Source organism: Rhodotorula toruloides (genome assembly GCF_000320785.1).
Source record: "Rhodotorula toruloides NP11 unplaced genomic scaffold Scaffold24, whole genome shotgun sequence".
Lineage (NCBI taxonomy): Eukaryota > Fungi > Basidiomycota > Microbotryomycetes > Sporidiobolales > Sporidiobolaceae > Rhodotorula > Rhodotorula toruloides.
Window position 1 is genome coordinate 251,046 of NW_015622984.1, and position 25,868 is coordinate 276,913.

Genomic DNA, 25,868 nt, shown 5'->3' on the forward strand with positions numbered 1-25,868 from the left:
ACGCTCAAAGTCCCCATTTCCGCCATGCTCGTCCCCTCCTTCGCCGCTGCCGCTCTTACAGCGCTTGCTTCGTTCGCCTCCGCTTCGCCCGTCAACTCGGCTGGCAACGGCGCACCCGCTCAGACCACTGCCAACCTCACGAGCCAGTTCCAGCCCATCATCGCTCCGGTTACGCCCCCCGAGTTCAAGTGGCTCTACACGGCCATCGTCAAGTGTCCGGCCGACCTTCTTCGTGGCGACGTCGGTCCTTACGGTCAGCGCAAGGCTATACCCATTGTTGGAGGATACCTCGAGGGACCAGGCATCAACGGCACCTTCCGTAACCTCGGCGCCGTGCGTCTCGGTTCCTTCATTTGTGTTGCTCTATGGCATCTGCGCTCTTACTGACGGCCGTTGTCCCACGCTTCGTTCCTCTCGCCGGCGGACGCTGTCTTACGCAGGACTGGGGCGTCGTGCGTCGGCCGTTTTCAGACGCTTTCTAGCACAGCTAACACTCTATTTGTGCAGGTCGACCCGCGTTCAGGCATCTTCACCGCCGACACGCGCTACAATGCCGTCCTGAGTGACGGCAGCGACCTCTACTTCAATACCTTCGGCCCGAAGACGCAGGACGGCTCGCTCCACCTGCACATTAAGATCGAAACAGGCTCAGCTGCATACTATCACTTAAATCACGTTGTCGCCGTCGGTGTCCTCCACAACCTCGGCCACGACGACCTCAACGTCTCGACGCTCCGCATCGACGCCTTCGACGTGAGTTCTTCCGTTCCCCTCCTCGCACCTTCCTCTCTGACCTCCCCCATCCTCAGTTTAAGACGGACTACACCAACCTGACGCTGCTTCCTGAGTGAGTAGCGTGGGAAGGGACTCAACCTCCTCGCGCTCTTTGCGCTGACCTTCCCAAGTTGCAGCTCAAGACGGACCACACGAATTACAGACTGCTACACTGAGTGCAAAGCGAACAAGGGAAATTCATAACGTTTGCACAGCGTTCCGCGGACCTCCCGGCGAGACTTGTCTCTGTCCCGTCTCTCCGCTCTTCATCCTGCCTCGTTCTTGTCACTGCTCCCCGCTCGCACGCCCTCGCGATGGCCGTCTTCTGGCTTGTTGGATTCATTGCGCTCGTCTGCATCGCCGGACAGTCCAAGCCTGCTGCCAGACCGCCGAGCGCACCTCCCTCGCCTCCCCATCTGAACTGGCTCTTCACCGCACACCTCGACGTCCTCCCGAACACTGCGCCGCTCGTTCCCGGCCCGCGTGGTGTCAGGCTGAATCTCCCGATCACTGGCGGGACTGTCCACGGCAGGCATGGCATGAACGGTGCGCTTTCGGCTCTTCCTCTCTCCCGCTCGACAACTTGCTCTAAGGGCGTTCTCGGTCGCAGGAACGATTCTCCCGCACTCGGCAGACTGGGTTCTCGTCGATCCTGTCAGCGGCACCGGTTCCGCAGACGCGCGCTGGGTCATCTCGACGCCCTTTCCTCCCATCGCCGCTCCTCCCGCCTCAAAAGCTCCTTCGGCTCAGCAACCCATCCTTCCGCCTCTTCCGCCGCCAGTCGCGTCGCACTACATCTTCGTCTACACCGAGGGTCCGTCGCTGCCCAACACGGCGAACACCAAGGCTCATTTGAGGGTCAGGTTCGAGACGGGAAGTCCGGCTTGGAGGTGGCTCAACTGGGTTTGCGGTGCGTTTCCTCGCTCTTCGTCCTGCACAGTCTTTCACTGAACAGCCTGGACGTTTCGCAGCCGTCGGGATCCTCGAGATCACCAACCCGAACAACTCGACCGTCCAGGATGTCAAGATCGACGTTTTCAACGTGCGTCTCGCGCTTACAGCCTCTTCGCAGAGTGAGCAGTGTAGACTGACGTACCCTGTCGCTTAGCTGGCGGGCGAGTTCGGGCCCGCGACGATGCAGGCGAAGTGAAGAGGGTCGCAACCTCGACAAGTCATGGCGGCTGCAGTCGCCCAGGGCTTGCTTAATCTCTCGCAGTCGTACTTTCCGAGCAGGAAGTGAGCAGTGTGTTCTCTGTCTGTAATTCTTCGGACGCGAGTCGCTGTGAGGAAAGAGGAGAAGCGAATTGATTTGTGGTCGCAACATGTCGGTCAAGATCGGTAGAGCAGACGACGGATGGATTCGAGAGAGACGGAGAGGAGAGGGAGGAGAAGCGATTCGCGCAAGATTGGAGGTGGACACAATGAGGGGACTTGGGCACAGAGGGGAACCGTTGGATGAGGCGAGAGAGCGAGAGTGGGGGCGCCAGGACTAGGGAGCGAGAGACATGTGTGCTGAGAGAGAGGGAAATTAGGGAAGGGAAAGGGGAGGAAACCGAGGGAAGGAAGCTAAGGCTGGAAGCGCTTAGTCTGCGAGCCGAGAGAAAGTCAGCTCGGCTGTGACACAGAGTTGAGCAGGCTAGGCTCACATCCGCCGCCGTAGCCGCCCTGACCGCCCTGGGGCTGCTGCTGCTGCTGGCCGTCTGCGAGGATGGGGAGGAAAGGTCAGCGATTGTCTCGACAGGCAACAGGCCTGAGAACCTGTTGATGCGGTCGAGCACGAGAATGAGGAACGAGTCGCACAGCCACCGTAGCTGTAGTCTCCGCCGTCGTCTGAGAGGGGGAGAAGACACGGAGACCGGGAAGAACCGAGGATCAAATGCGAGGCGAGATCCGAGGTCAGTCGCGAAGGAAGGAAATGAAGAGCGTCGAAGTCGTCACTCGCCGGCTTGGCCCGTCCCCTCAGTCCCGACTACGAGACCAGGGAATTGACAAGGCGCAAGCAGCGGTTGGAGACACGACGAGGCTTGACGGAGAACACAGAAACGGAAAAACGACGAGGAAACGTCACGCACAACCCTGGCCGCCGTAGCCGCCCTGCTGCTGACCGCCGTAAGGTGCGCCCGAGCCGTAGCCGCCGTCTGTCCCAGGAGAAAAGGCATCGGAAAGAACCACGAGTCAAGAGCCAGTCGACGGAACGGAAGGGAAAGGAACGGAAGAAACGCAGCGGGAGAAAGGAACGAGAAGAGGAAAGTGGAAACCTACATCCGCCCGACTGCTGGCCGTAGCCCTCGGCACCGCCGTAGCCCTGCTGGGCACCGGCGTAGCCCTGCTGGCCGCCGTATCCGCCACCGTAGCCGCCCTGGCCCTGCTGGCCGTAGCCAGACTGGCCACCGTAGCCGCCGCCGTAGCCGGACTGGCCACCGTCTGCTCGAGCGCAGCAGTCAGTCGCTAGATCGGAAAGCTTTCGAGAAGATGAACGAGTACGTACATCCTCCACCCCCGTATCCTCCACCGCCGTAGCCGCCCGAGCCGCCACCGTATCCGCCACCGTATCCACCGCCTCCACCACCGCCGGTGCGCTGGTTGGCGATGTTGACGCGGATGCGGCGACCGTCTGCGAGCGAGAGAAGCGGAAATGTCAGCACAGAAAGGTCGAAACGTAACATGTGGAAGACTTCACGCACCCTGTAGTCGTCGGAATCGTCGAGAAAGGGTCATGGAAGGAGTGAAGAGAGGCGAGAGCGCGGAGACCGAGGCAAACCCAGGACCATGTCAAGTTGAGGAGGACGAGTCGGATAGGCCAGGACGAGACGGAGACGGAACCGAAGGACACCCAGGCGCGAGTAAGGGAGACGGGAGAAAGGAGACGACGGAGGCAACAGAGTCAGAAGGAACCGCTCGAGAACCGGAAAGTGATGCGCGCCCGTTCGAAACCCCTTCTTCCGCTCAGTCCGCGTCGTATCCGCACTGCACACTGCTGCCTCCCGGAGAACGGAGACCTTGGAGAAGGAAGCCCGAATCCGAGAAGCAGCTCTCGTTCCGTCACGCGCCGTGCCCCCAAGCTCGCTTCCGCATACAATCGACGCGCGTCCCGCAATCCGCATAGAGTGTTCAAGGGGGTGCTTCGTTGCCACGGGATGGAAAAGCGTGGCCTCACAAGCTCCTGCTCGTTCATGGTCTGGATCGCGGCGTCGGCAGCGGCCTGGTCGGCAAAGGTGACGAAGCCAAAGCCGCGCGAGCGACCCGTTCCCGGCTCAGTCATGACGATGCAGTCGATCACCTGGCCGAACTGCGAGAAGGCGTCGCGGAGCGAGTCCGAGTTGCTGTGGTGTGATGGAGATGGGACGAGCGGGAAGATGTCAGCGAGATGTCGGCGGCGGCGCGGCGGGGGCTCCTGCAAAGACGCACGTTCCCCAAGAGAGGTTACCGCAGTAGATCTTGGCGCTCATTCTGGCTGTCTGGTGCGTGTGAGCGGAAAGCGAGAAAGGAGGGTGGGAGGAGGAGGCAAAGCGGCGTTTGGCTGCATCGCTCGACCCCTTCACAACGCTGGGGCCGCATTTGCTACGCCAGACTGACCAGAACGCTCTGCTTGACCAGCTCAGCGAACCCGCGCACGCTTGCGCGGCGTTGCGAGCGCAGCACGCCGCTGTTTCGCCTCCAAACAGCCTCCCAGACCTGGCACGCGGCATCGGGACTCAGTATGGGGCTTGCGAAAGGTGGAGGCAGTGCATTGTGCTGGAAAGGGCAGCCTGGGCGATTATGGCCCCCGGCGGACGTATTGCCGCTGCTGCAAATCGTCTCACGTCTCGTCGGGGTGACCCTGGACTTTTCTTGACCCCATCTCGCGCTTTAAGACCACCCTGCATTCTCGAAACGCTCATGCAATGCTTCCCGAGCTCCTCTTGAGCTCGCGCGAGCAAGCCGTTGCCGACGTAGGCGAGTTGAGGCGAGTTCTAGGGCGAGCTCGACTTTCCGACGCTGCCTGTGGCGCTTGTAGGCGCACACCGGGCCCCTCAGACCAAGCTGTAAATCTCGATTCACGCGCTGCGACCGTTTCTGCCTGTGTGTGCAGACGGTGACGGACGAGCGCTTGTCATCCGCCTATGGTCGTGCTCCTCCACGCGCGCTGGACGGGCCACGACAGCATAACCTGCGGCCTGTCGGTCAAGAATGTGCTCTGCAGCTCTCACCAGTCTTAACGTCGACTGCATCGTCATGACTGAGCCTGGAACGGGTCGCTCGCGGCTTTGGCTTCGTTGACGCTGCCATCCAGACCATGAACAAGCAGGAGCGCTTCTCTCGCGACTGTAGGCAGCGCAGGATGGCTAAAATGATGGGATACAACTGCTCGAATGCAAGTACCGCATCACACAATGACCGCCTTCTCCCGCGCGATCGAACCCTCGTACCTCCTTGCGAAAGCTGCCGAAAGCGAGAGTCAGGCTCAGGTTGGGCAATGAGGAACGTTCTGTACGCACCTTTTAGCCGGGAGGGAGGAGCGAAGCGTCAAACGCCTCGACCTGGTCGCCGGTGGTGTCCTCGTCCGCCATACCGGACCAAGGTGAGGCGATGGGAGCTGCTCGGAGAGCCAGCATCAGTATTGCTCAGCAATCACGAACAAGCGCTCGATACGCACCACGGGGCATGACCATCGCGCCGGACCTCGCCGCCTCGAGGATCCCGTAAGGCCTGACGAGCTTGAGGAACGCGTCGACCCTGGTCGTCTTTCCAGTCATCTCGACGATAACCGAGTCGTTCGAGACGTCGACAAGCTTTCCGCCAAACTGCTTGGCGATAAGCTCGATGCCAGCGAGGTGCTGGTGCTTTTGCCGGAGCGCCTCGCTGGGCGACAGACGGGGTGCGTGGTAGTCGACGTCGACGCCCGGGTGGATCGAGCCAGCCGCTTTGACCGTGTTATCGGCGTGCTGCTTGGCGGGGGAACCCTCTTCGAGACCTTCGGTCGCCGGGAGGATGTCAGGACCCTTGTTGGCGAGCTGCTCGCCGAAGTACTCGGGGCCGAGGATCGAGATCTTGGCGAGGAGGAGCTCGCGCTCGATCGTCTTCGTGCGAGTGTAGTCGAGGACAGCCCAGACCGGGACCTGCGAGGGGGCGGCGAGATTAGCTTCTGCGAGGAGAAGTTGCGGAGGAGGCGGAACGCACCAAGTCCTCGAGCTGCCGCCTCGCCTGCTCAATGACGCCATCCTGGCCCCTCAAGACGATGCACATCCGCGACAAGTCCTCGACCTCGGTCGCGCAGACGACGAGCGAGTCGATGTTGAAACCGCGGGCGGCGAGGATTCCGGAAACCCTCGACAAGACTCCCGGCTCGTTCTGGACGAGGCAGTTGAGGGTGTGCCGCGTGAAGGGCTGGAGCGAGGGGGGAGGAGCTGCGCGGAGGGCGGGCGCGGGCCGGGCAGAGGAGCCGGGGTGGAAAGGAAGGTCCGGAAGGTCAGCTCGTTGGTCCTGCGGCTCTGGCGACGGCTAGGAATGTGACTTGCTGTTGTATAGGATGTTAGATACGGCCTCCTCTGGGCTCCATGTCGGCGGCTCGATAGAAGGAAGGGGAGGAGGCCTTGCTCGCGGGTGCGACCATTTGTACTCCGCCGCGGCCGTAGAACTCGCTGTTTCATGCGGCTGCTTGTTAACAGGCCTCGTAGGGGCCGACTGGGCGCCTGGGGACGTCGAAAAGGCGCGGAGCGGGATAGGAGGCGTTGTTGTCGAGTGCGATGGAGAAGTTGCGGGAGATTGGCGAGCGACGGCGCGCGCGGCTCGTTGCCGTAGGACAGCGAAAGCCATGGTTCTAGCGAAGTGCTGCGAGTGTTCTGTGCAGCCCAGCGAGCAGCAGAGAGACGGCGAGCGAGTAGTTCAAGCCAGAGTCAAGAGGCGGAGATTGTGGCCGGAAGCACGAATTTCGCTGGCAGTCAAGGCGAGGCTGAGAGGCGTTCTTTCCAAGTTACTGAATCGGTACAATGCCCGACAGTCTTTCCCGAAGCCGTGAAAGCCATTTCCGAAGCGAGAACAGCTCGACCACGTACGCGCAAGAGCGTCGTATTCCAGCAACTCAGCAACGAGAGCTCCAGCCGCCGCCAGAGAAAGCGGGAGCGACCCATATGAGCACCGCATGCCCGTTGCAGGATCAGATGGGGAGAGGTGACGAATGTGTGCGAGCTAATGTACATGCGACCGCGGCTTGGACGGCGTTCACTTCTTCGAGGAGTCCTTGCCGTCTTGCACTATACGCACAGGAGCGTCAGTATGCGCGAGAGGAGCGGCAAGGTAGGAACGCACAGTTGAGGAGAAGGGCATCCGAGTCGAGCATGAGCTTGTTGCCAGAGTTGCTGACGAGGCCGGCAATCTCGCGCGCAGCCTCCATCTTCCTCAGCTCCAGGAATCTGTGCGCGACGAAAAGAAGAGCAATCATCAGCTTGCTAGTCTTGTTTGACAAGCAACTTAACGATGAGGTAGAACCGCAGACGCACCCCTTGTTCTGCTTAACGGCCTCACCGATGAGCTCCGCACTCCTCGCCTCACCCTGCGCCTTGACGATGATGCTCTGCTTCTCCTGCAGCGCCTGGTCAACAAGGTACGCTGCCCTCTGCGCCGTCTGCTGCGCGATCTGCTTCGCCTCGACCGCCTCGGAGAAGGCGGGGCTGAAGGTGACGTGCGTGATCGAGACGTCGTCGAGGATCAGGTTGAAGCGGCCCGCGCGGCGCTCGAGGTTGTCGCGCACGAGCTTCGAGACCATCTCGCGCTGGGTAACGAGTTGGCTGCGCGAACAAGAGCCCGTTAGTGCTGAACACACGACCGAGCCGCGCGTAGGGACTCACGAGGCGTTGAACTGAGCTACGACACTCTTGAGGACCTCGTTGACGATACTGGGCAGGACAACCTCGTCGTAGTTGGCGCCAAGCTCGGTGTAGATCTTGGCCAGCGCGTCCACCCGTGGTCGGCACAGGACACGGCAGGTGATGTTGACCATCTGCAAGTCTGCGGGCGTACGTAGGATGGGTCAGCTGGGAAGGAGGCGAGGGGGAAAAGCGGACGAACCCTTGGTCCCGGTCAAGGAGGCGATACTTCGCGGCTTCGAGCGGACGTCGTAGATGATGGGCGTCTCGAACCAGGGGATCTGCGAGCTCGGTGTCAGCTGATCTGCCTGTCCTGCAGCTGTGGAAGCGAACGCACCGCGATGTGGGTTCCTTCGTTGTAGACCTCCTCCGTCACACCATGCAGGCGGGTGTACTTGACCGCGCGGTGACCTCCGTCGACTGTGCGTCCAAAAGCACAGGATTGAAGCCACAGCAAGCGGGAGGAAGAGGGAGCGATCGTCGTCAGCTCTCCCCTCATCGCCTCGACACTTCGGCACCGCTCAAGCAAGCCCGCACGCACCGTTGAACAAGCTGGCGTTAATCGCAAGACCACCGACAGCGAGCGCGACGACTCCTCCAGCGCCGCCGAGCATCGCACCGAGTCCGGGACCGCCGCCGCCGTTTCCTCCGCCTCCAGGACGAGGGCCGCCTCCCTGTCCGAATGCGCCTGCGCGCTGTCGCAGGTACCGAGCGCCGAGTTCTGCGAACGAAGGTCCACGGCCAGCCATTGTAGTGGGAGAGGTGCAGCGGTTTGAGAGGTCGCGAGGTGAGCGAGGAGCAGGAGTTATCCTCAAGCCGCTCGAAGTGTGCCGTTCGGGGGCTTGATCACACTTTCAGACGGTAATATCACTGCTGCCCGAGCGACAGCTCTCCCTGTGGCATTCTGAGCAGCACAGAAAAAAGCACTCGTCGCCTCGCTTCATAGCTTCATACGCCCTCAGGCGATGCGTTCTGCAGCAAACAAATGCAGTGATAGCTTCAGACGATACAAGGTCTCCTCAGTCAGCCGAATGAAGCGGCGCGGGAGCTTCGCCTCCTCGCCTCGTTGACATCTGTCCCTCGACCCGCTCACACGCTCGCACGCGCACCAGCTGCGCACGATGCCCTCTCTCCCGTCTCTCGCACAGATTTACAAAGACGCCAACGCAGCCGGCACCGCAAGCGACCTCACGGCGCGCGACTTGAGACGCTTGTTGGCTGAGACGGGCTGGACTTGCTCCGACGAGGAGTGGAAGGAGAAAGGGCTGAGGGACGAGGCGAAGGCGGTTTGGGGCGAGCTGGTGGCGCGTCTGCGCGACCTGATCGGTTGGATGAGGAGGAGCTGACCGTGGTACCCTCTCGGCAGGCCAACGACGGCGAGGGAGACGCGTCTTCGCCTCCTCCGGCCAAAAAGCGCAAGACGAGTACGGCTGCAAAGGACGAGGACGGGGCGCAGGAGAGGAAGGGCGGGAAGAAGAAGATGGGGGAGAGGAGGAGCAAGTACGAGCGAGCGGCCGACCGGAACTTCGAGGTGCGCCGGGGTCTTGCCGCTCGCAGGATCCAGCTAGTTGTGCTGACTAAGATCGCATTTCACGCTTCCCGCAGACCTTCGCAGCGGCCATGGTTGACGAAGTCGTCGAAGGACTCGCCGGAGGCGCCGCAGCTGTCGCCGCCGCTCTCGGTCCCGGCGGGTTGGACGATTCTGACGAGGAGGAGGAAGACGAAGACTACGCTGGTTCCTCGTCTGGCTCCTCGCCTCCCTCACCGTCGAAGAAGGGGAAGAAGCCGTCGGCTTCCTCGTCCGACTCTGGTTCTTCCGACGACGACGACGATTCGGGATCCGTCGCCTCGTCGAGCGCTGCCAAGAAGGGCAAGGGCAAGGCGAAGGCGGCGATGAACGGGAAGGGCAAGGCTAAGGCTGCGCCGGCGAAGAAAGGCGGGAGGAAGGGCAAGGCGCCCGCAGGAGGCTTCAAGAGCGCCGAGTTGATTGCCGACTCGGACGACTCGAGTAACGAGCTACCTCCGTCGAAGGCGATCGATGACAGCAGCGACGAGGACGGCGGATCGAAGAAGAAGGGCAAGAAGCGCGCGAGTTCGGTCGGGAGCGGAGCATCGAAGGGAAAGGGAAAGGCGGACAAGCCGAAGAAGGAGCGTAAGCCGCCGGCGCCGAAGCCTGGAGACGCGGAGAAGGGCACGGAGGAGGAGGAAGAGAGGATCAAGAAGCTCAAGGTGCGCCGGCGCGAACAGCCTTCTTCGTCTCCCGCTGTATGCCAGAAGGCCGGACAGGGTTTGACTGCTCTAGCTTTTCGTATTTCGTAGGCCCTCCTGACCGCCGCCTCCGGCCCGCGCGCCTTCTCCGCCTCGACCGGCGCCGAACGCACCCTGACCGCCGCCCGCCGCATCGAGATTCTCGAGAACCACCTCGCCAAGCTTGACCTGCCCGTCAAAAACGGCAAGTTGCCGACGATGGCCAAGGCGAAGGAGATTGGAGAGCAGAGGCAGCTTGATAAGGAGATGGCTGTGAGTTCGCCATCTTGTCATGCTGTCCGCGCAGTCTTCGTCCCAGTTTTTGACTGGCTTTTGAGGAAGAATGCACTCCTAACTCTCTCTTTGCGCTGTTCAGGAACTCGGCGGCAACCCTCTTCACGCCGGCTTGCGCGACGGCAAGCAGATCACCGCAGACTCGGACGAGGACGTCGCCAGCGGTCCTTCCAAGAAGAAGCTCGCAAGCAGTTCGGCGCGCAAGAAGGATGTTGCGATGGAAAGGAAGAAGTTTGCGGCGTTCCTTGGCGACCAGTCGAGCGACTCGGATTGAGCGGGATTTGAGGAGGAGATGGTAGGTCGGGCGCGCTTGATTGCAGACTAAGTCGCTTGTTCTCGCTGGGGAGTCGTTCTCGTGACGTGAGAGCCCTGCTTTCGCTGCTCGCTCACTCGACGTCGCTTGGGCCGCTCACAGTTGTCGAGAGGAGCTTCGTCCCTTGTCCTCCTTCACCTCACCTCGCTTCTCACCATGGCTGCTGCTGTCGCTCACGAGCTCACGCAGACATTCCTCGACAAGCCTTGGGCCAACGCCTACCCGCTCTCGTTCCTTCCCGCCGCAGGAAACGCCGTCCAACCGACTTCATCAGTTCGAGGAGGAGACGAACCTGTCGAGCTCGACATCGAGCTTCCGGTCGACGAGTGGGGCGAGTGGGGTGCTGGCAGCGAACTAGGCGCTCACAGGGATGAGGGGAAGGCATCGGCGAAGCGGCAGCTCGACGCGGACGCTTCCTCTTCTCAATCGGCGAAGCGCTTCAAGGACGATGAGGGAGCTCGCTCCATGGACCCTCCTGTAGTCTTTCACAAGCGTCGCTCACACAGCGGAGGCAGGAAGCACCAGAGGCGGACCTCTCTGCGCTCTCCCAATCCCTCGCCTCCTCCTGCAGCGCGACCGCTTCCTCCGCAACGTGCAAGATCCATTCCGCGCGAAGAAGCGTCGACTTCCGAGGGTGCTCGACGACACAACTTCGTTTTTGACTTCACCTCAGAGCCGCCAAAGAACGGCGGACGGAATGGCAAGAACCGCCCGAAGCCTGCTCAACTTCCGCCCGCCGACGAGGCGCCCTTCCTGACGGAGCAGATGCTCGTTCCCGACCTTCACGGCATCAGCTTCGCAGACTACATGCCTTACCTCATCGACACACCCGTCGAGCCTAAATGGAGCGGTCCGCTCTTCCAGCTGCTTCTCGAGTTCTTCCACGAGTGCGAACCGCGTGAGGTCTGGGCGTCGCGTCCGGAGCGTCTGATGCGAGGCGCTTCACTGCACTGGGTCTCGAAGCAAGTCACGATGCGCCAGCCCGACAGACGGGCGATTCAGGCGACCTTTTCTCCCGGACGCTCTCCAGGCTGGGAATCGTTGAATGACGACCGACGCGTCAAGTTTCTTGCGATGCTTGATGTCATGAAATGGCTCTTCGAGGACGAGACCTTGACCGTCGACGCCGTCTCCCATCTTGTACGACACGCGCCTCTGCCCTTGCACATTCTTGGTGCGTGTCGTCACCCGTCTACCTCGTCCAGCCTGATTGACCACGGTTCCGTAGTTCGGGAGTACGCCAGCGTCGTCCGGCTCAGCGAGGCAACCCAACACGCCGAGCGCGAGCTCATCCAGCACCTCAACTCGCTCCGTCGCGTTTCGCCGCATCAAGCAGCAGCCATCGTCCTCCTCCGCTGGTTTCAGTCACTTCGTTCCCCGAACCGACACTACGTCTTCTTCACGCACCCGGACGGATCATTGCGCTTCAACCTGAGCGAGCCGCCTTGGGCGTGGTGGTTCAAGCGTGTCGAGGTAGGCGATCCTTGCACGGCGGAGGTTCTCGACGAGTGGGAGAAGGGAGTGCTTGCCGAGGAGGACTGGAGCGATTTCTGAACAGCCGTACGGACTTTGCTTGCAACTTGGGAAGGTCAACGCCAGTCAGCAAGTCTTTCTTCGTTCCCTGCTGCTCTGGACGGCCTCGTAGGCTGCTCAGTAGCCACGCTGACTGCGTCTGAAAGCACTGCAAGGTCACCCAATCGTTCCGACCCTGAGAGCCGACTCACCGGGACCTCCGCCTCCTCCGCTCACCTCGCTCTCGCTACACCACGGCTGAACCCGCTCGCGCTGCGATGGATGACCTCCCTGTGACTGCTGCCTACTCTCCCGACGGTGCGCTTGGCCCGCCGAGCGCTCCGAGCGACACGACGCTTTCGCCTCTCTCGTCTCGCTCCTCACTCTATCTCGAGCTCGTTGGCGACGACTGGGACAAGATCAGCGTGTCGAGCGCTCAGAGTGACGCAGAACGCGACGCCGGCAGGATGCAGGCGCGCGAGGTCGACGACGAGTTCCTGTATCTCGACTCGGAAGATGGCTCGAAGGCGGCGAACGATATTTCGGCTGGCGAATGCATCGGCGACGACGAGAACAAGACCATGCAGTCAGGACAGACCACACCGTCGTTTTACTCGGACACAACCTCCCGCGCCGCCTCGCCTGACCTCGTCTTCCAGGACGAAGAACCCGCGCCTCGTCCGTCCTCGCCCTACTTGACGGAGGAAGAGATCAAGCTTGACCTCGGTCTTCTCTCCAACGCCAACTACGACCTCTTCACGACTCCGGTCCCCGTCGAACCGTCCTGGCAGCCCGAGATTCTCGAAGGAATGCTGCGTCTCTTCAAGGATTGCGCCATGAAGACACACCTCGGCGACTCGCAGACCTGCGACTGGAAGATCCCTCCCGAGATCCTCATGGACGAGTTCGACTCACACGGCGCCCTCAGGCCCGTCCTGCGCAAGAAACCGGACGGCGAGTTCATCCGCAACAATTACCAGCTAGGACGCGCCAAAGGCCTCCCTTACCTCGACGACGACCTCCAGACGCACTTGCTTAACATCTTGGAGACTGTTCGTTGGGTCTACGACGACGAGGCCATGGACATCGAGGCGGTTCACTACCTCCTCAAGTACGCGCCACTTCCCCTTCAATACCTCAGTAAGTCACCCGCCTCTTCAAACTACTTGCGGCGAGCCTGACGGTCCGCTTGACAGTCCGTAGCTTTGCCTACGTGATCCCGCTTCGCGAAGGCGTAGCAGCGGCGAAGGCTACACTTACGGATTACCTCCAATCCCAGTCCCCGCTCTCTCGTCGCCAGTCCTCCGCGCTCGTCATGCTCGACTGGCTTGCTGAGCCTCGCTCGCCGGACCGCCGCACTCTCCTCTTCACGCGTCCGGATGGGACGCCGCGCGTGCAGGTCGATGCTGAAGAACCTTGGGCGTGGTTCTTCGACAGGGCTGGGCGGGGCTACCCTTACGATGCGGGCGTGCTCGACGAATGGGAAAAGACTCTTTTGGCAGAAGAGGACTGGGACATCGCTTGCGCCTGAGGAGGAGGGAGGACGGAGTCGCTTGGGGTTTGGGAAGGCCGACAACTGAACTCGTGGACTCGTTACTCGACATCTTTCTCGCTTGAAGGCTGCAATCACAGACTACTGTGTCGAGTCTTGCCCCCTATATCGAGCGAGCGGACCAACGAACGAGTCCCGCTCGAGTCCGCGGACCCTCCCTTTCCTCTTCCACCTTCCGCTCACCTGCTCTCTTGGTCATGCCGCTTGCCAGGTACTACATCGCCCCAGGCATGCTCGCACCGCTTCCCGCTCCAGTCGCCGTGCGCCCCATCGGCTGCTTCTGCTGCGCTCCGGTCGGGATCGAGGAGGAGGACGGCGAGGCGACGAATTTCGGACTTGGCGAAGACAAGGAGGCTTGCCGGGAGCTGTACGGCGATGCTACGGATGTCGAGATGGAGTCACCAGGGCAGGATGCATCGGTGACAGGCGATAGGAGTGTCTCGAGCGAGGTGGGTGGGAGGAGGAGGAAACGACGACACGAAACCGTCGTTGGTGACGGTGATGCGAACGACAGTCTCCTCATGAAACGCCGCAGAACTGTTGCAGTCGGCCTCGCCGCCACAAGCGTCGTCAGAGCGGACCTTCCCTCCATCCTCCAGGTCCCGCACCTCCTCCCGACGCCTCCAACTTCGACCCTCATACCGGCGGCGAGCTTCCTCTTCGACCCACTCAAGAAACTGCGCGCGTATGACCCGTGCCTCTTGCCGCCGCTCATCATCAACGCCTTGCGCAAGTCGACTGCCTACCTCGCCGGACCAGGCGATTCCGTACCTTCTCTTGCGCCGCACTTCAAGGTGTCCGACTTCTTTCCCGACGACGGAGACCTCGTCTTCATCCCCGACGTCTACTTCCTCGAGCGACCGGTCGAGCCCGCCTGGTCCGTCGACTACTACCGCTCCTTTGCCCGCTTCCTGCAAGCGTGCGGTTCGTCGAACGAGTCGCTCGTCTACGAATGCAGCCTCGCGGCATTTGGTTGCCTCCGTCCAGGCAGCGAGCCTTTGCTCGAGCAGTCGCGGCACATCACGTCTCGACAGCCTGATAAAGGCGTCGTTTACGGGAACGCAGCCCTCGCAGGCCCGCTCGACGGCTTCGAGCAGCTGCCGAAGGTGTTGCAGAAGTGGGTATTGACGCTGAGGAAGGTATTGATTTGGGCTATGGAGTGGCCGAGCGAGCTGTCGCCTGGTCAGGTCCTCCGCTTCATCAAGGAAGCACGACCTGCGGCGCATCTCGTTGGTGAGTACTCGTGTTCCTCCTCCCGCACACCATGGCTCACTGACTGACCTTGAGTTGCTATCCCCTCACAGTCCGCGAGTTCGCCGACGTCCTCCGAATCCGCCACCTCGTCCTCCGCCTCGAATGCCAGATGCTCGCGTCTCCTCCTTCCCGTCCATCTCCCACCGAACAAGCCGCTCGCACCATCCTCGACTGGCTGAATGAGACGAACGACGAGCAGCGCAAGTTTGGGTTCTTCTGCGAAGCAGACGGAAAAGCGAAGGAGCCGAAGGATGGGTGGGAGAAGCGGGTTGCGAGGCTGGCGAAGGGCGTGAAGGTGACGCGGGAGGAGCTCGATGCGGTAGCAGCAGGCGGAGGCGGTAGCGTGAGGAAGGGGTAGGACGGTAGGAATCGCTTCAGATCGCGCTTAGGATCGCTTCTGCATCTTGTCAGTACACCACCTTTGCGAGGCGGGACTCGAGCAATAAGGAAGCATCGAAATCACAGCGAGAGTCTAAGGCGAAGGGTCGCAAGCCGTCAAGGGTCCGGATGAATAGCTCTATAAATGCAAGGTCCCTACCTAGTCCGCGCGACACGAGAGGTGGCCCTCGATCATCGCGAGCGCCGCGCCAAGAGCCCTGCGAGCGAAAGCGTCAGTGATTTCTCCGGGAGCACTATATGAAGACGCGGGTCGCAACGCACCAGCCCAACTCTACGTTCCCGACCTTCTTGCCCATCCAAACCTGCCTTTCCTCGTCCAACTCGTACCCCAGACTCAGCAACGAGTACATGAACGTCAGATCGAGACAGTACTCGGGCCTGTCGCTCAGCTCCTCCATCGCCTCCTTGTTGTTCTTGAAGCGCGACCAGGAGGAGGCTTCCCGACCCGCGCAGACGTCGGTCGTGAGTTGGCGAAGGGCGGAGATGGAGAAGGGCGAAGAGAGACCGAGAGGGGCGATGCGGTCGTAGAAGTAGGAGAGGCTGCAGAAAGTGAGCGTTTAGTTCAGCCTCCGCAAGAATCGTGCAGAGGGAATTGACTCACGCCCAGACCTTGCCGGCAGAGAAGACCTCGCCCATCTTGGGCTGGTAGACACCGGCAAACGCGCAAGGCGGCTTCTCGCACGCAGCGTCCTTGGCGATCATGACCTCGACGACGCGCCTGCACGCCTCGAAGCCCGCGCCAGTGCCGACCATCGTAACCTCGACCTCCTCCCTTCCAGGTGGGTCGAGCTTGACGACCTTCGTCTCGCCCTTGAACATACACGGATTGTGAATCTTGTCCTTGGGCGTCAAGTCCTCCCACTTGACCGAGTTACCCTTGGGCGCGCTCTGCCAGACGTACGAGAACGCAACGAGGTTGTGCACGGCCCGACGAGCTTGCATCAGCCCATAGCCGAGGTGAGAGTGCTGGTACAGGACGTGGTCGGCGCCGGCAAAGTCGAGGTCGTAGACGTGGTCGCCTGGTGCGAGCTTGTCGCGCGAACCGGGGTCGTAGATCGGCTCGAAGACAATCTGCGTCGAGGCGCCGCCGAGGTCCATGATGGCGGCTGTGCCGGCGGAGGCGGGTTGGTCGGGACCGATCAAGCCGAGGAGCTACGGGAGCACGAGTCAGCAAGACGCGAGGATAGCCAGAATGAGAGGTGCTCACGAAGTTGATGGTGATCCACGCGTAGACGCCCTCGTCCCTGCCGTCCATGACGACCACGCCGTCCTTCACAACCGCGAACGGCCAGTCCTCCTTCAGCCACCGCTCCACCTCGTCCAAGATCTCCTGGCTCTGCCTCGCGCCCAACAACCGCAAGCCCGCCGTCGCCTTGACCGCGATAGGCGTGCACGAGCGCTCCGACTCTGGCACGCCCTCAATCGCATGCTCCATCAGTCCTCGCAACGACTCGGCCGCCTCGCGCGGTTTGCCCGCGTACGACGAGAGCCCAGGCTTGGTCATGAAGAAGCCCTCGTTCTCGAGTTTCGGGAGCGCCTTCGGGTCGGGGTCGCAGTGAGAGAAGGTGTAGACGTGGATGCGGGAACCGGTCGATCCGGCGTCGATCATGAGAGCGTAGGTCGTTGCCTTCAGACCCTCCGGCGGAGTGCACTTGCCGGACGAGGCGGACTGCTGCTTCTGAGGCGAGTTCGGGGGGAGCTTGTCGACCTGGACCGCCGCCTCATTCGGCGCCTTGTCGGTCGACGCCGCTGTTCCCGACTTCGAGTACCCGTCCCGTCCTCCTCCGCTCGACCGACCGAAGAAGAAGACCACAAAGATGAGGGCGGCAGCAATCGCCAGGACTCGCTTGGGCGTGAGCGACTTGAAAGGGTGACCCGAGTTCCTCGCTGCGCGCGACGACACTCCGTTCCCGAGGTTCATATCTTCTGCGTCGTCGTCCGAGTGTATGGAGGAAGCGAGGGGCTGCTGCTGGGCGTTTGACGAATGGTGGAGCGGGAGGGAAGGCGGGAACGAAGGCATGCGCGACGACGACGGCGTCTTTTTGCGGGCCAGGTTGGCAGTCGAGGGAGTTGTCGAGGACCTGCGCCTGGTGTGTGCGTCGGCGCGGTACTGGACGAGGGTGGGCGAGAGAGGCGGCAGTTTGGATCGGCTGGTCGGGAGAGGCAAGGCGGGAGCGGGAGTAGGGCGTGTCGAACGAGTGTAGCCTGTAGTCGCGCAGTCCCTGTCTAGCACGCGTGTCTAGCGGTCTTTCTAGCCCGTCCAAGCAAGCACAGTCGCGAGCGAGAGTCGACGGCGGGAGCGAGAGCAGGAAGCGAGAGAGTTGGCGTCCACCTCGAGACCCTCGCTCTCCTGGGGCCAGATGGACGGACTGAGCTGGCTTGTGGAGAGTCCAGCATCCCACCTGATCCGCGCACGACTCCACAAAAGCGCGCGGAGGCCAGGAAACACCCTCTCGTCCTCGCCCTCGCTCAACGCCGCCTACTGGGCTACACTCCGACTAGCGGACGACCAGAAGACGGCGAGATAGACGAGAGCAGCGGTAGAAGCTGTCCTGACTGTACTCGAACGACCTGGGTGACGACGCCGCCGACCTTCTCCTCCTCGCTCTTTCCCTCGACCGTGCTCGCCGTTGCCTTGAACGCTTCGGCTTGTTCTGGCGCCTCTCCCTGTCGACGCATCTGGAGCGCGCAGCACGGGACACGGCCGCTCGAAATAGGCCGCGTCCGTGCACGACCCTCGTCCTCCTCCTCCTCCCTTGTCTCCCTCTTCCTCTCTTCCTCTCGCATCGCTTCCAGACTCTTGCTTGACCCGCTCGTACAGGCTACGCGCACGGCACCCACACTCTTTCACGACCCTCACACTCGTTCACCCGCTCCTCATCTCTCCCTCCCCGCTCGAACCGCTCACACGACCATCATGTTCTCCTCGTCTCTCGCCTCGCTCTTGACGCTCGCTGTCGTCGCGCTCAATGCCAAACCGGCTCAGGCTGCGATGGCGCAGGGCAGCATCGACCCCATGAACGACTGGCATCTTAGGGTGCGTGCGGGACTTTGCATTCAGATGGGTTCAAACAGCCGCGACGGGCGGCAGAGAACTGACTGCCATCGGAGTTTCGCCCCTCACAGTACGACAGGGCTACTTTCGCGACGACTGAGGCCTTCTGCCGCACCTGGCGTACGGCGTGCATCGACCTCGTACGTCCACCTTCGCTTCTCCGCTCCGCTACTCGCTCATTCGGCGGTTCGCGCAGGTCGGCCCGCTCAACGAGCACCACCAGCTCGACTGCCGCTTCAGCACCGACAGCGGCGCGCTCGTCCAGCAGGGCAGTGAGTCGGGCAGCTCTCGCCTCCCGAATCTGCAGTAGCTGACCCTTTGGCTCTTACTCTTTGATAGCCACCATCTGGGCCAAGTGCGGCGGAAAGCCCAAGTCGCCCGACGGCACCTGGGCCAACGCCCTCGCCGTCGTCGACCGCGTGCGTTCCCGTTCTTCCGTTCTGCTTCACCGGCCCTTAGAGTGCGGACGAACGCTGATCCTTAGGGAATGCGGAATTCACAGACCAGGCAGCTTGCCAGGACCACCTTCGCCAAGAGCGTTCACATCGTTAGCGAGCCCGTCTCGCAGGATCGCTGCGTCGAGTTGCAGAAGAAGGACAAGAAGTGCGTCGGCGGCTCCCTTTCTCTCGCTCTTCTCACTGCACCAGGTGGGCAAGGAGGACCGTGGTGGTCTAACAGGTCTCTCGCTCAGTATCGTCTGCGACGGCGCCGCCGCTCCGTCGATTAGCAAGCGCACGACGACTCCTCACAAGCCCACGTCGACGCACAAGGCGACGTCGACGCACAAGGCGACGACTACGCACAAGGTCACGGCCACGCCCAAGCCGACTCACAAGACCTCGTCGCACAAGCCGACCCACAAGACCTCGTCGCACAAGCCTACGACGACCAAGAAGCCCGCTCACCCGACGCACAAGCACGACCACCACCACGAGCACCACCACGTCCTCCCGACCAAGCGTCTCTCGGGACTCGTCAAGAAGGTCGCGGCGAAGAAGCACGAGAAGCACTGAGCGACTCGCGCATTCCTCCAATCACCTGTTCTTGCTTCGGCTTCACAGACCCTCTTTGTTCGTCGTTTAGTATACCCTGTTCGGGCTCGCATCTTGCCTTGCTTATTCCCTGGCCTCGTCGTTTCGCTTCGAGTGTTCGACGAGGACGACGCAATGATTCGTTTCTCCGTTTTACTCGCCCGCGCTTGCGAGAGCCTCTCATGAGGCGGTAAACCCTCACGAAAGCATCGCCAGTCTGTACGCTGTGTTATCAACTCGCGGCCTTTGTCATCCACACAGGTCTCCGTCCTCGTCGCTTCTCCTCCTCCTCTTCACTCTCCCATGCTTGCCTCGACGCTGAAACGACCGCTCCCGTCTCTGCTGCTCTCTCGCTCTCCCGCAGCCCACCTCCAGCCGCTCCTCGCCCTCGCCACCTCCGGCCCCACCACCCCAGCACGAGGCCTGGGACGCGTTGCTCGCGGCGTACACCGGTCGGGCGCGCTCTCGCATACACGGACTGGAGGCGGCGGAGGAGGCGGGGCCGGGACTGGAACGGCGACGAGCCAGGGAGAGTGGAGCGAGCGGAGTAGGGAGGAGAGCGAGAGGAGACGACGCTCGCCCAGGGAGTTGGTGGCGCATTTGGACCAGTATGTGGTTGGACAGGAGAAGGCTAAGAAGGTCCTTGCTGTCGCGTAAGTCGCCGTTGCTTGACGAGTGAGGAGGGTCGACTGACTCGTATCGCACTCGCTCGCAGAACATACAACCATTACGCTCGACTCGCTCAGCTCTCTTCCCACTCCGACTCGATTTCAGGCGAGCCCGCCCCTCCGACCGGCGCACAAGTCATCCCCGCCTTGCGACCCGTCACCGCCGCACCTCTCGCCTCGCTCATGCACGGCTGGGTCGAGATCCGACCTTCAGCGAAGCAGTTCAAGGCCTTGAAGGAATCGTTGAAGCGGGCGGGAGTGGCGATTGACCTGGGAAATTTTGAGGGAGACGGAGCGAAGCCGAAGAAGGGGAAGAAGGCGGCGAAGAAGGAGGAGGAGGCCGAAGCTGAGGAGGGAGACGAGCCGAAGGACAAGGCGGTTGCGACGAAGAAGGACGGCGAGGCGGAGGAGGGCGCGGAGGAAGCGAAGCCGGCGAAGTCGACACGGAGACGAAGAACGACAGCGGAGGAAGACGACGACACGGCTCCGTCCAATCCCAGCCGACGCTTCTACCGAACGGCCGACGACGGTCTCGCCATCATCGAGTCGCCGCCCAGCACGCCCCTCACCGACATCTTCCCCATCCTCCAGCGACCCTCCATCTTCGTCATCAACGAGCAGGACGTGCCTCTCTCTGGACCCGGCCTCACGGAGCTATCGTCGCGCGTGATTCCCTGGGATCCCTCAGAGGACAAGTTGCCGAAGGAGGAAGATGAGAAGAAGGCGGCCTCGTCCTCGAAGCAGGACCGACCACCCGTCGACGACTTGCCTTCCCCTTCCGACCTCCTCACCGACTTCCTCGGCCAACGTCCCGGCCAACCTCTCCCACCTCGCCCATCCGCATCCTCCCAGAATCCTCTCTTCGAGAAGTCCAACGTTCTCCTCCTGGGCCCGACCGGCTCGGGCAAGTCGCTCCTCGTTCGAACGCTCGCGAAAGTGCTGGACGTCCCGTTTGCGAGCGCCGAGGCGACGAGCATGACGAGTGCGGGATACGTGGGCGAGGACGTCGAGAACTGTATTGCGCGGTTGCTCGAGGCGGCGGATGGAGATGTCGAGAAGGCCTCGCGAGGGTGAGTCTCGCTCGACGGCTCGTCACGCGGTTCGCATCCTACGGCTTGCTGACGCCCACTGTCTTGTGCGAACCACAGCATCGTCTTCATCGACGAGATTGACAAGATCTCTTCGTCGAGGGGTCTCTCGAAGGACGTTGGCGGCGAAGGCGTCCAGCAGGCCTTACTGAAGATGCTGGAGGGTGCGTCCGACGTGTTCCTCTCCTCTCGCTCGCCGGTACTGACGGACCTCGCTGGTGCAGGCACGAGCATCAACGTGTCGGAGTACGGCTACAACCCGCCGAATGCGGGCATGTTCGGGATGCGGAGAGGGCCAAGTGCGTTGCGCTGCTCGCTTGCGGGTTCTCACGACGCTGATGAGCCATTCGACAGTGCGGGAAGCGGTCATTGTTGACACTACGAACATCCTCTTCATCGTCGCTGGAGCTTTGTGAGTCGCAGCATCCGTCTTCCGACATCGGAACACCGCTGACATCTACGTCGACAGCGTCGGCCTCGAGAAAATCATCCAGTCCCGCCTCGCAAAGGGCAGCATCGGTTTCACCAGCCGCATCGCGCCTACACCCTCTCAATCCATTAACTCGCCCGACTCAGCGACCACTTTCTCTCCCTCGAACCCTTCGACTTTCCTGAGCGGCACCAGCGGGAAGGGAGCCGATGGCAAGCAGCAGGACTTGAGTCACCTGCTCGACCAGTGTGAGCCGGACGACCTGGCTTTGTTTGGCCTCATCCCCGAGTGCGTCCCTCCGCTTTGATCGAGCTTGCGGCGATGGCTGACACCGGCCTCGACAGGTTCATCGGGCGCATCCCGATTACCGCGGCACTCAAGACGCTTACCGAGGAGGACTTGCTTCGAGTCCTGCAGGAGCCGAAGAACGCTCTCGTCAAGCAATACACCGAGCTCTTTGCAGCAAGCGGCGTCCAGCTCCTGTGCGTGTCACCTCGCGATCCTCCCGCTCTTCTCGATTGACGAGTCTCGCGCACAGCTTCACGACTCCCGCTCTTCGCGCCGTCGCCGCATTGGCAGTCAAGAAGCAGACTGGCGCTCGCGGTCTCCGACGAATCATGGAGCAAGCCCTGCTCGACAGCATGTACGAGATACCGGACTCGTCGATCAAGTATTGCCTGATCACGGCCGACGTCGTGGAAGGGAAGGAACCCGCCAAGTACTACTCGCGCAGCCAGAAACATATGTTTGAACTCGACTACACGGCGGAGGAGGAGGCAGGCGAGGAGCCGCAGGGAGGTGTTGCCGAGAAGAAGCGCGCTGCAGCCTAGATCCACCGCATTCTGTTGTCCATCGTTTGGCTCGTTTACTCTCGCAATGCATGTCGCGTTTGCTAGTCTTTCGCGGGCGCAGGCGTGAGACGGCGAAACAACAGGTTGCGGGCACTGATACAGACTTCTTCGCCTCTACAGCTTCGGCTTCGGTTTTACGCCCTTCCTGACGTCCGCTCCGTGCGCCTGCTTCTCAATCTGCGTGGGGGTACAACTGCCATCAGCGTTGAATGTCAGCGAACGAGTCGAGGCGGAGGCGCCAGGGAGAAAGGGCGAAGGAGACGAGACGCACGCCCGAATCGGCTCCTCCTGCGCCTGCCATCGTTGTCCCTGCCTCGATCAGACTGCCCTTCGTGTTCGGATCGGCGTGAGGCTGCGACGAGCAGAAGGAAGTCAGCTTCCCTTCGCAGAGTGCGACGTCGTCGCTCTCCTCGTCCATGTCTTCGACTCGCCCCAAGTCTCCGCAACACGATACCGTCCGCAGAGGGAGGACGGAGAAGACACGCCCAAACGCACCTTTCCCGGCGTCGGTTCTCCCTGCCCGCTCTTCGCCCCCGTCTGCCTGAAGTCGTCCTTCCCGCCCGGTCTTCCCAGCCGATGCTGCATCTCAGCCTTCTTGTACTCGCTATCCTGCTTCTGCTGCTCGCTCAGAGCGGGCGCATAGTCCTCCCTCGAGAAGTTGGTGTTGGTAGCCGAGTTTCCCTGTCCTCGCAAGGCGTCTTGCGTGCCTGGTCGTTGAGTGTCGGAAGAGCGCTGGTTCGGCGGGATAGTCGAGTCGGAGGGTCCTTCGTCAACGACGGGAGAGGGGTGGATAGGCTGCTGGCCAGGCGATGGTTTCGTTCCCTGGCCCTGGATAGGCTCGACGATGGGCGTGGGCTCGTTTTTGGGAGGCATAGTGACGGTCTAGCGGGTGCAAAGACAAGCAGGCAAGGTGGAGAGAGCGAGAGATAAGCGGGGCGGAGGCGGAGGACAAGTGACGTCGTCCCGGCTACCTTGACTTTAGGGCGGCTTGTTTTGGCGGCCTTGGGAGGTCCAAGCATTCGCAATGAGGTACAACGGAGCGAGGCTTGCGAGCGACGAGGGAGATTGTGCCGACCGCTCTGCCTTGTCGACTTTGCGAAGGTCGACATGATATGCAGTGTCCGCGCGATCTATAGGCCATGCTAGGCTTCTTATGCCGCCCTGGTCCGCTCAAAACCTCGAGAGCCTCCGTCCGCCCAGCCAGGTCGCGAACCAGTGCTGCGAGACCCGTCCAAAGTCATTTCCTACGCTCCTCGCCTAAGAAACGAGAGGGGAACGCACGTAAGCCAGCGACACGCGGTTGCGGAACGACAGCGCTTGAAGCCAGTACGCCGAGCGCCAGGCGAGCCATGCTGTTCGGCCTGTCAACTCGCCTTTCGGGCCTTCCTTGACTTGGCTCCGGTCGAGGATGGCGGACCAGTCCCCGAGGTATGCCATGGTCTGCTCACGAAGGATGTAAGAGAGGAGGAGAGGGGCAGAGCGGGGGCACGTACGCCGCGGTTGTGGAAAGTGAAGCCGCCGGGAGGATCCTGTCCTCGCGCGTCGGCGTTGAGGATCTTCGACAGCCAGTGCGCTTCCTGCGAGGCGACTGTCGACGTAGAATGTAGCGTGAGTATGTGTGTATGGCAGGAGAAGGAAGCGAAAGCACCCTGAGCAGTCGCCGGCAGCTTCTCCTTTAGCGCGCTCGCGTCCCCAATGACAAACACGTCCTTGAGCTCCTTCCCCTCGTTCGTCACCGGGTTGAAAGTGTCGCTGATCTTCAGACTGCGACATCGGAAATCAGCTCCGGCTCTGAGGGATTAAGCAGATGACCGCACCTCTGAGTCTTCTCGTCCTTCTGCAAGTCTTTGATCGACTGAATGAGGGGGTTCGGGGCAAGGCCGGTGTTCCAAACGAGCAAACCGAACGGGACTGCGCCACCGACTCATCAATCACCGCTTTCGCAAAATCCGACGAGAGGAACGCACCTTTGCCCTCCTCCTTGATCTCCAGATACCCCTCATGCACCGCTGTGACATGCCTCGAGCCCTTGATCTGGATCCCCTCTCGCACGAACTTGGCTGTCGCGTACTCGGCGAGACTCTTGTCGAACGAGCCGAGGATGCCGGGCGCGACGTCGTAGATCGTGCTGCGCGGGCGAAGGTCAGGGTTGTACGGAACGTGAGGCGAAGTGGACGCACATGTTTACTAGTAGAGAGAGCTTGGGGTAGGCTTTGGCTAGCTCAGTCGTTGTCAGGTCGTGCAGCTCGCCCGCAAATTCGACGCCTGCGCGAGTCGAACGGTCAGCGAGAAACCTTCTGGACGTCCAGCCGCAGCTCACCTGTCGGTCCACCGCCAACAATCGCAAAGGAGAGGAGGTTTCGCCGCTCGACGTCCGTCACTGTCGGCTGACTCGCGAGCTCGAAGCACTCGAGGATTCGGGAGCGGATCTTATTCGAGTCCTGGTGGTGGGAGGGTCAGCAAATCTTCGCGTACTAAGCAGGCTAAACTCACCCGGATGTCCTTGAGGAAATACCCGTTGGCAGAAACGCCAGGAATGCCAAACGTCGCCGAGTAACAACCGACAGCGATCACGAGCTTGTCGTAGGAGATCTCGAAGGGCTTGTAGCCGGGAAAGGAGGCAGTGGGCTGGACGGAGCTGTCGGTAGCGTCGGAGATGGAGGCGTTGATGCGTTTGCGCGTGCTCGAACCGGTCGCGGGCATGCAGACGAGCTGTTTTCGGGCGAAGTCGACTTTGTCCGCCCAGGCTTGGTAGTAGGTCTGCGCAGGACTGTTTGTGCTCTTCGCAGCTTATACGAGGGCTCGACGAGGACGTACAATGTCATGGAAGCGCCGGACTGGCTCGAGGGCGGAGTTGTAGTCGATAGTGCCGACGGACGCGCTCGCCAGTAGAGGCGTGAAAGCGAAGTACGAGTTCGGCGAGATGACCGTCACGTCGTAGCGCTTCTTGTCCACCTTTCGGAGGACCTCGTAGCCGCCTGAAAGTTGCGAGCGAGCGGAGGCGCGGAGGAGACGGCGGTCAGCTCCCTCCGCCTTCGGTCTCAGCGGAATGAACGCACCCCATCCTGAACCCAAGATCACGAGCTTCTGCTTGTCCCAGCGCGGCGAGGAGGAGAAGAGTCGAGTCGACGAAGCCGGAGATGTCAACTTGCTCGTGCGAAGAGCAGAGGTCGCGGCGGTGCGTGCGGATGGTCGCGCCGCTCGTGTGACCGTAGCAGTAGTCCCGAGCATGCTGTACACGCGTGTAGTACCGTCGAGCTGGTGCAGCAGGAGGTGAAGCGGTGACGACCCCACACGAGTGAACTCGGCCAAGTTCGCACAGAGTCACAGACTCGTGAAAGGCTGAGAGAGCCAGCCTCGCAAGACTGTCTCGTACGAGCAAGCAGAGTACCGGAGAACGACGTCTCGAGTCGGAGAAACGAGGAAAGGAGCAGTCCCGAATGCAAGCCGACAGCTACCGTCGACAAAGCAAGTCAATGACCAGAGCGTTGGGCGAGGTGCTCGTTCGACTGTTTGATGGGGGGCGGCGAGCGTCCCACGGTGCCAGGAAAGCCC

The 25,868-nt window shown here is 61.7% G+C and overlaps 14 protein-coding genes across 14 annotated transcripts; 8 read left to right on the plus strand and 6 right to left on the minus strand.

Moving 5' to 3' along the window:
• Window positions 1-24: 24 nt before the first annotated feature.
• RHTO_03985 (outer membrane protein, beta-barrel domain containing protein) lies at window positions 25-851 on the plus strand (the record flags this gene model as incomplete). Its single annotated transcript, XM_016417653.1, has 4 exons — window positions 25-333; window positions 441-452; window positions 508-753; window positions 810-851. The coding sequence occupies 4 exons, from the start codon at window positions 25-27 to the stop codon at window positions 849-851; spliced, it is 609 nt and encodes a 202-aa protein (XP_016271060.1).
• Window positions 852-1,088: 237 nt separating this feature from the next.
• Window positions 1,089-1,924, plus strand: RHTO_03986 (outer membrane protein, beta-barrel domain containing protein; the record flags this gene model as incomplete). Its single annotated transcript, XM_016417654.1, has 4 exons — window positions 1,089-1,320; window positions 1,385-1,684; window positions 1,746-1,816; window positions 1,883-1,924. 4 exons carry the CDS (start codon window positions 1,089-1,091, stop codon window positions 1,922-1,924), a joined length of 645 nt encoding a protein of 214 aa, XP_016271061.1.
• A 432-nt stretch (window positions 1,925-2,356) lies between these two features.
• RHTO_03987 (glycine-rich RNA binding protein) lies at window positions 2,357-4,223 on the minus strand (the record flags this gene model as incomplete). Its single annotated transcript, XM_016417655.1, has 8 exons — window positions 2,357-2,361; window positions 2,421-2,474; window positions 2,847-2,912; window positions 3,037-3,198; window positions 3,263-3,388; window position 3,459; window positions 3,932-4,097; window positions 4,183-4,223. The coding sequence occupies 8 exons, from the start codon at window positions 4,221-4,223 to the stop codon at window positions 2,357-2,359; spliced, it is 621 nt and encodes a 206-aa protein (XP_016271062.1).
• Window positions 4,224-5,378: 1,155 nt separating this feature from the next.
• Window positions 5,379-6,570, minus strand: RHTO_03988 (acetolactate synthase small subunit; the record flags this gene model as incomplete). Its single annotated transcript, XM_016417656.1, has 3 exons — window positions 5,379-5,873; window positions 5,935-6,161; window positions 6,273-6,570. The coding sequence occupies 3 exons, from the start codon at window positions 6,568-6,570 to the stop codon at window positions 5,379-5,381; spliced, it is 1,020 nt and encodes a 339-aa protein (XP_016271063.1).
• A 405-nt stretch (window positions 6,571-6,975) lies between these two features.
• Window positions 6,976-8,368, minus strand: RHTO_03989 (proteolysis and peptidolysis-related protein; the record flags this gene model as incomplete). The annotated part of the gene is made up of 7 exons (XM_016417657.1): window positions 6,976-7,007; window positions 7,063-7,166; window positions 7,254-7,541; window positions 7,602-7,761; window positions 7,822-7,900; window positions 7,957-8,039; window positions 8,161-8,368. The coding sequence occupies 7 exons, from the start codon at window positions 8,366-8,368 to the stop codon at window positions 6,976-6,978; spliced, it is 954 nt and encodes a 317-aa protein (XP_016271064.1).
• A 372-nt stretch (window positions 8,369-8,740) lies between these two features.
• On the plus strand, window positions 8,741-10,434 carry RHTO_03990 (uncharacterized protein; the record flags this gene model as incomplete). The annotated part of the gene is made up of 5 exons (XM_016417658.1): window positions 8,741-8,923; window positions 8,986-9,150; window positions 9,225-9,848; window positions 9,939-10,139; window positions 10,243-10,434. The coding sequence occupies 5 exons, from the start codon at window positions 8,741-8,743 to the stop codon at window positions 10,432-10,434; spliced, it is 1,365 nt and encodes a 454-aa protein (XP_016271065.1).
• A 195-nt stretch (window positions 10,435-10,629) lies between these two features.
• RHTO_03991 (uncharacterized protein) lies at window positions 10,630-12,027 on the plus strand (the record flags this gene model as incomplete). Its single annotated transcript, XM_016417659.1, has 2 exons — window positions 10,630-11,647; window positions 11,702-12,027. 2 exons carry the CDS (start codon window positions 10,630-10,632, stop codon window positions 12,025-12,027), a joined length of 1,344 nt encoding a protein of 447 aa, XP_016271066.1.
• A 236-nt stretch (window positions 12,028-12,263) lies between these two features.
• On the plus strand, window positions 12,264-13,516 carry RHTO_03992 (uncharacterized protein; the record flags this gene model as incomplete). The annotated part of the gene is made up of 2 exons (XM_016417660.1): window positions 12,264-13,125; window positions 13,182-13,516. 2 exons carry the CDS (start codon window positions 12,264-12,266, stop codon window positions 13,514-13,516), a joined length of 1,197 nt encoding a protein of 398 aa, XP_016271067.1.
• Window positions 13,517-13,734: 218 nt separating this feature from the next.
• On the plus strand, window positions 13,735-15,149 carry RHTO_03993 (uncharacterized protein; the record flags this gene model as incomplete). The annotated part of the gene is made up of 2 exons (XM_016417661.1): window positions 13,735-14,770; window positions 14,842-15,149. 2 exons carry the CDS (start codon window positions 13,735-13,737, stop codon window positions 15,147-15,149), a joined length of 1,344 nt encoding a protein of 447 aa, XP_016271068.1.
• Window positions 15,150-15,329: 180 nt separating this feature from the next.
• RHTO_03994 (guanosine-diphosphatase) lies at window positions 15,330-17,210 on the minus strand (the record flags this gene model as incomplete). Its single annotated transcript, XM_016417662.1, has 4 exons — window positions 15,330-15,387; window positions 15,452-15,730; window positions 15,792-16,342; window positions 16,398-17,210. 4 exons carry the CDS (start codon window positions 17,208-17,210, stop codon window positions 15,330-15,332), a joined length of 1,701 nt encoding a protein of 566 aa, XP_016271069.1.
• An 897-nt stretch (window positions 17,211-18,107) lies between these two features.
• Window positions 18,108-19,258, plus strand: RHTO_03995 (uncharacterized protein; the record flags this gene model as incomplete). Its single annotated transcript, XM_016417663.1, has 6 exons — window positions 18,108-18,227; window positions 18,317-18,385; window positions 18,442-18,517; window positions 18,585-18,664; window positions 18,748-18,848; window positions 18,937-19,258. 6 exons carry the CDS (start codon window positions 18,108-18,110, stop codon window positions 19,256-19,258), a joined length of 768 nt encoding a protein of 255 aa, XP_016271070.1.
• A 321-nt stretch (window positions 19,259-19,579) lies between these two features.
• Window positions 19,580-22,292, plus strand: RHTO_03996 (ATP-dependent Clp protease ATP-binding subunit ClpX; the record flags this gene model as incomplete). Its single annotated transcript, XM_016417664.1, has 8 exons — window positions 19,580-19,929; window positions 19,992-21,014; window positions 21,093-21,196; window positions 21,257-21,331; window positions 21,387-21,444; window positions 21,502-21,750; window positions 21,807-21,944; window positions 22,001-22,292. 8 exons carry the CDS (start codon window positions 19,580-19,582, stop codon window positions 22,290-22,292), a joined length of 2,289 nt encoding a protein of 762 aa, XP_016271071.1.
• A 135-nt stretch (window positions 22,293-22,427) lies between these two features.
• RHTO_03997 (uncharacterized protein) lies at window positions 22,428-23,186 on the minus strand (the record flags this gene model as incomplete). The annotated part of the gene is made up of 3 exons (XM_016417665.1): window positions 22,428-22,490; window positions 22,585-22,665; window positions 22,809-23,186. 3 exons carry the CDS (start codon window positions 23,184-23,186, stop codon window positions 22,428-22,430), a joined length of 522 nt encoding a protein of 173 aa, XP_016271072.1.
• A 297-nt stretch (window positions 23,187-23,483) lies between these two features.
• Window positions 23,484-25,544, minus strand: RHTO_03998 (NADH dehydrogenase; the record flags this gene model as incomplete). The annotated part of the gene is made up of 11 exons (XM_016417666.1): window positions 23,484-23,531; window positions 23,595-23,753; window positions 23,807-23,901; window positions 23,962-24,077; window positions 24,131-24,224; window positions 24,281-24,441; window positions 24,494-24,578; window positions 24,634-24,754; window positions 24,807-25,073; window positions 25,131-25,291; window positions 25,373-25,544. 11 exons carry the CDS (start codon window positions 25,542-25,544, stop codon window positions 23,484-23,486), a joined length of 1,479 nt encoding a protein of 492 aa, XP_016271073.1.
• Window positions 25,545-25,868: the final 324 nt, after the last annotated feature.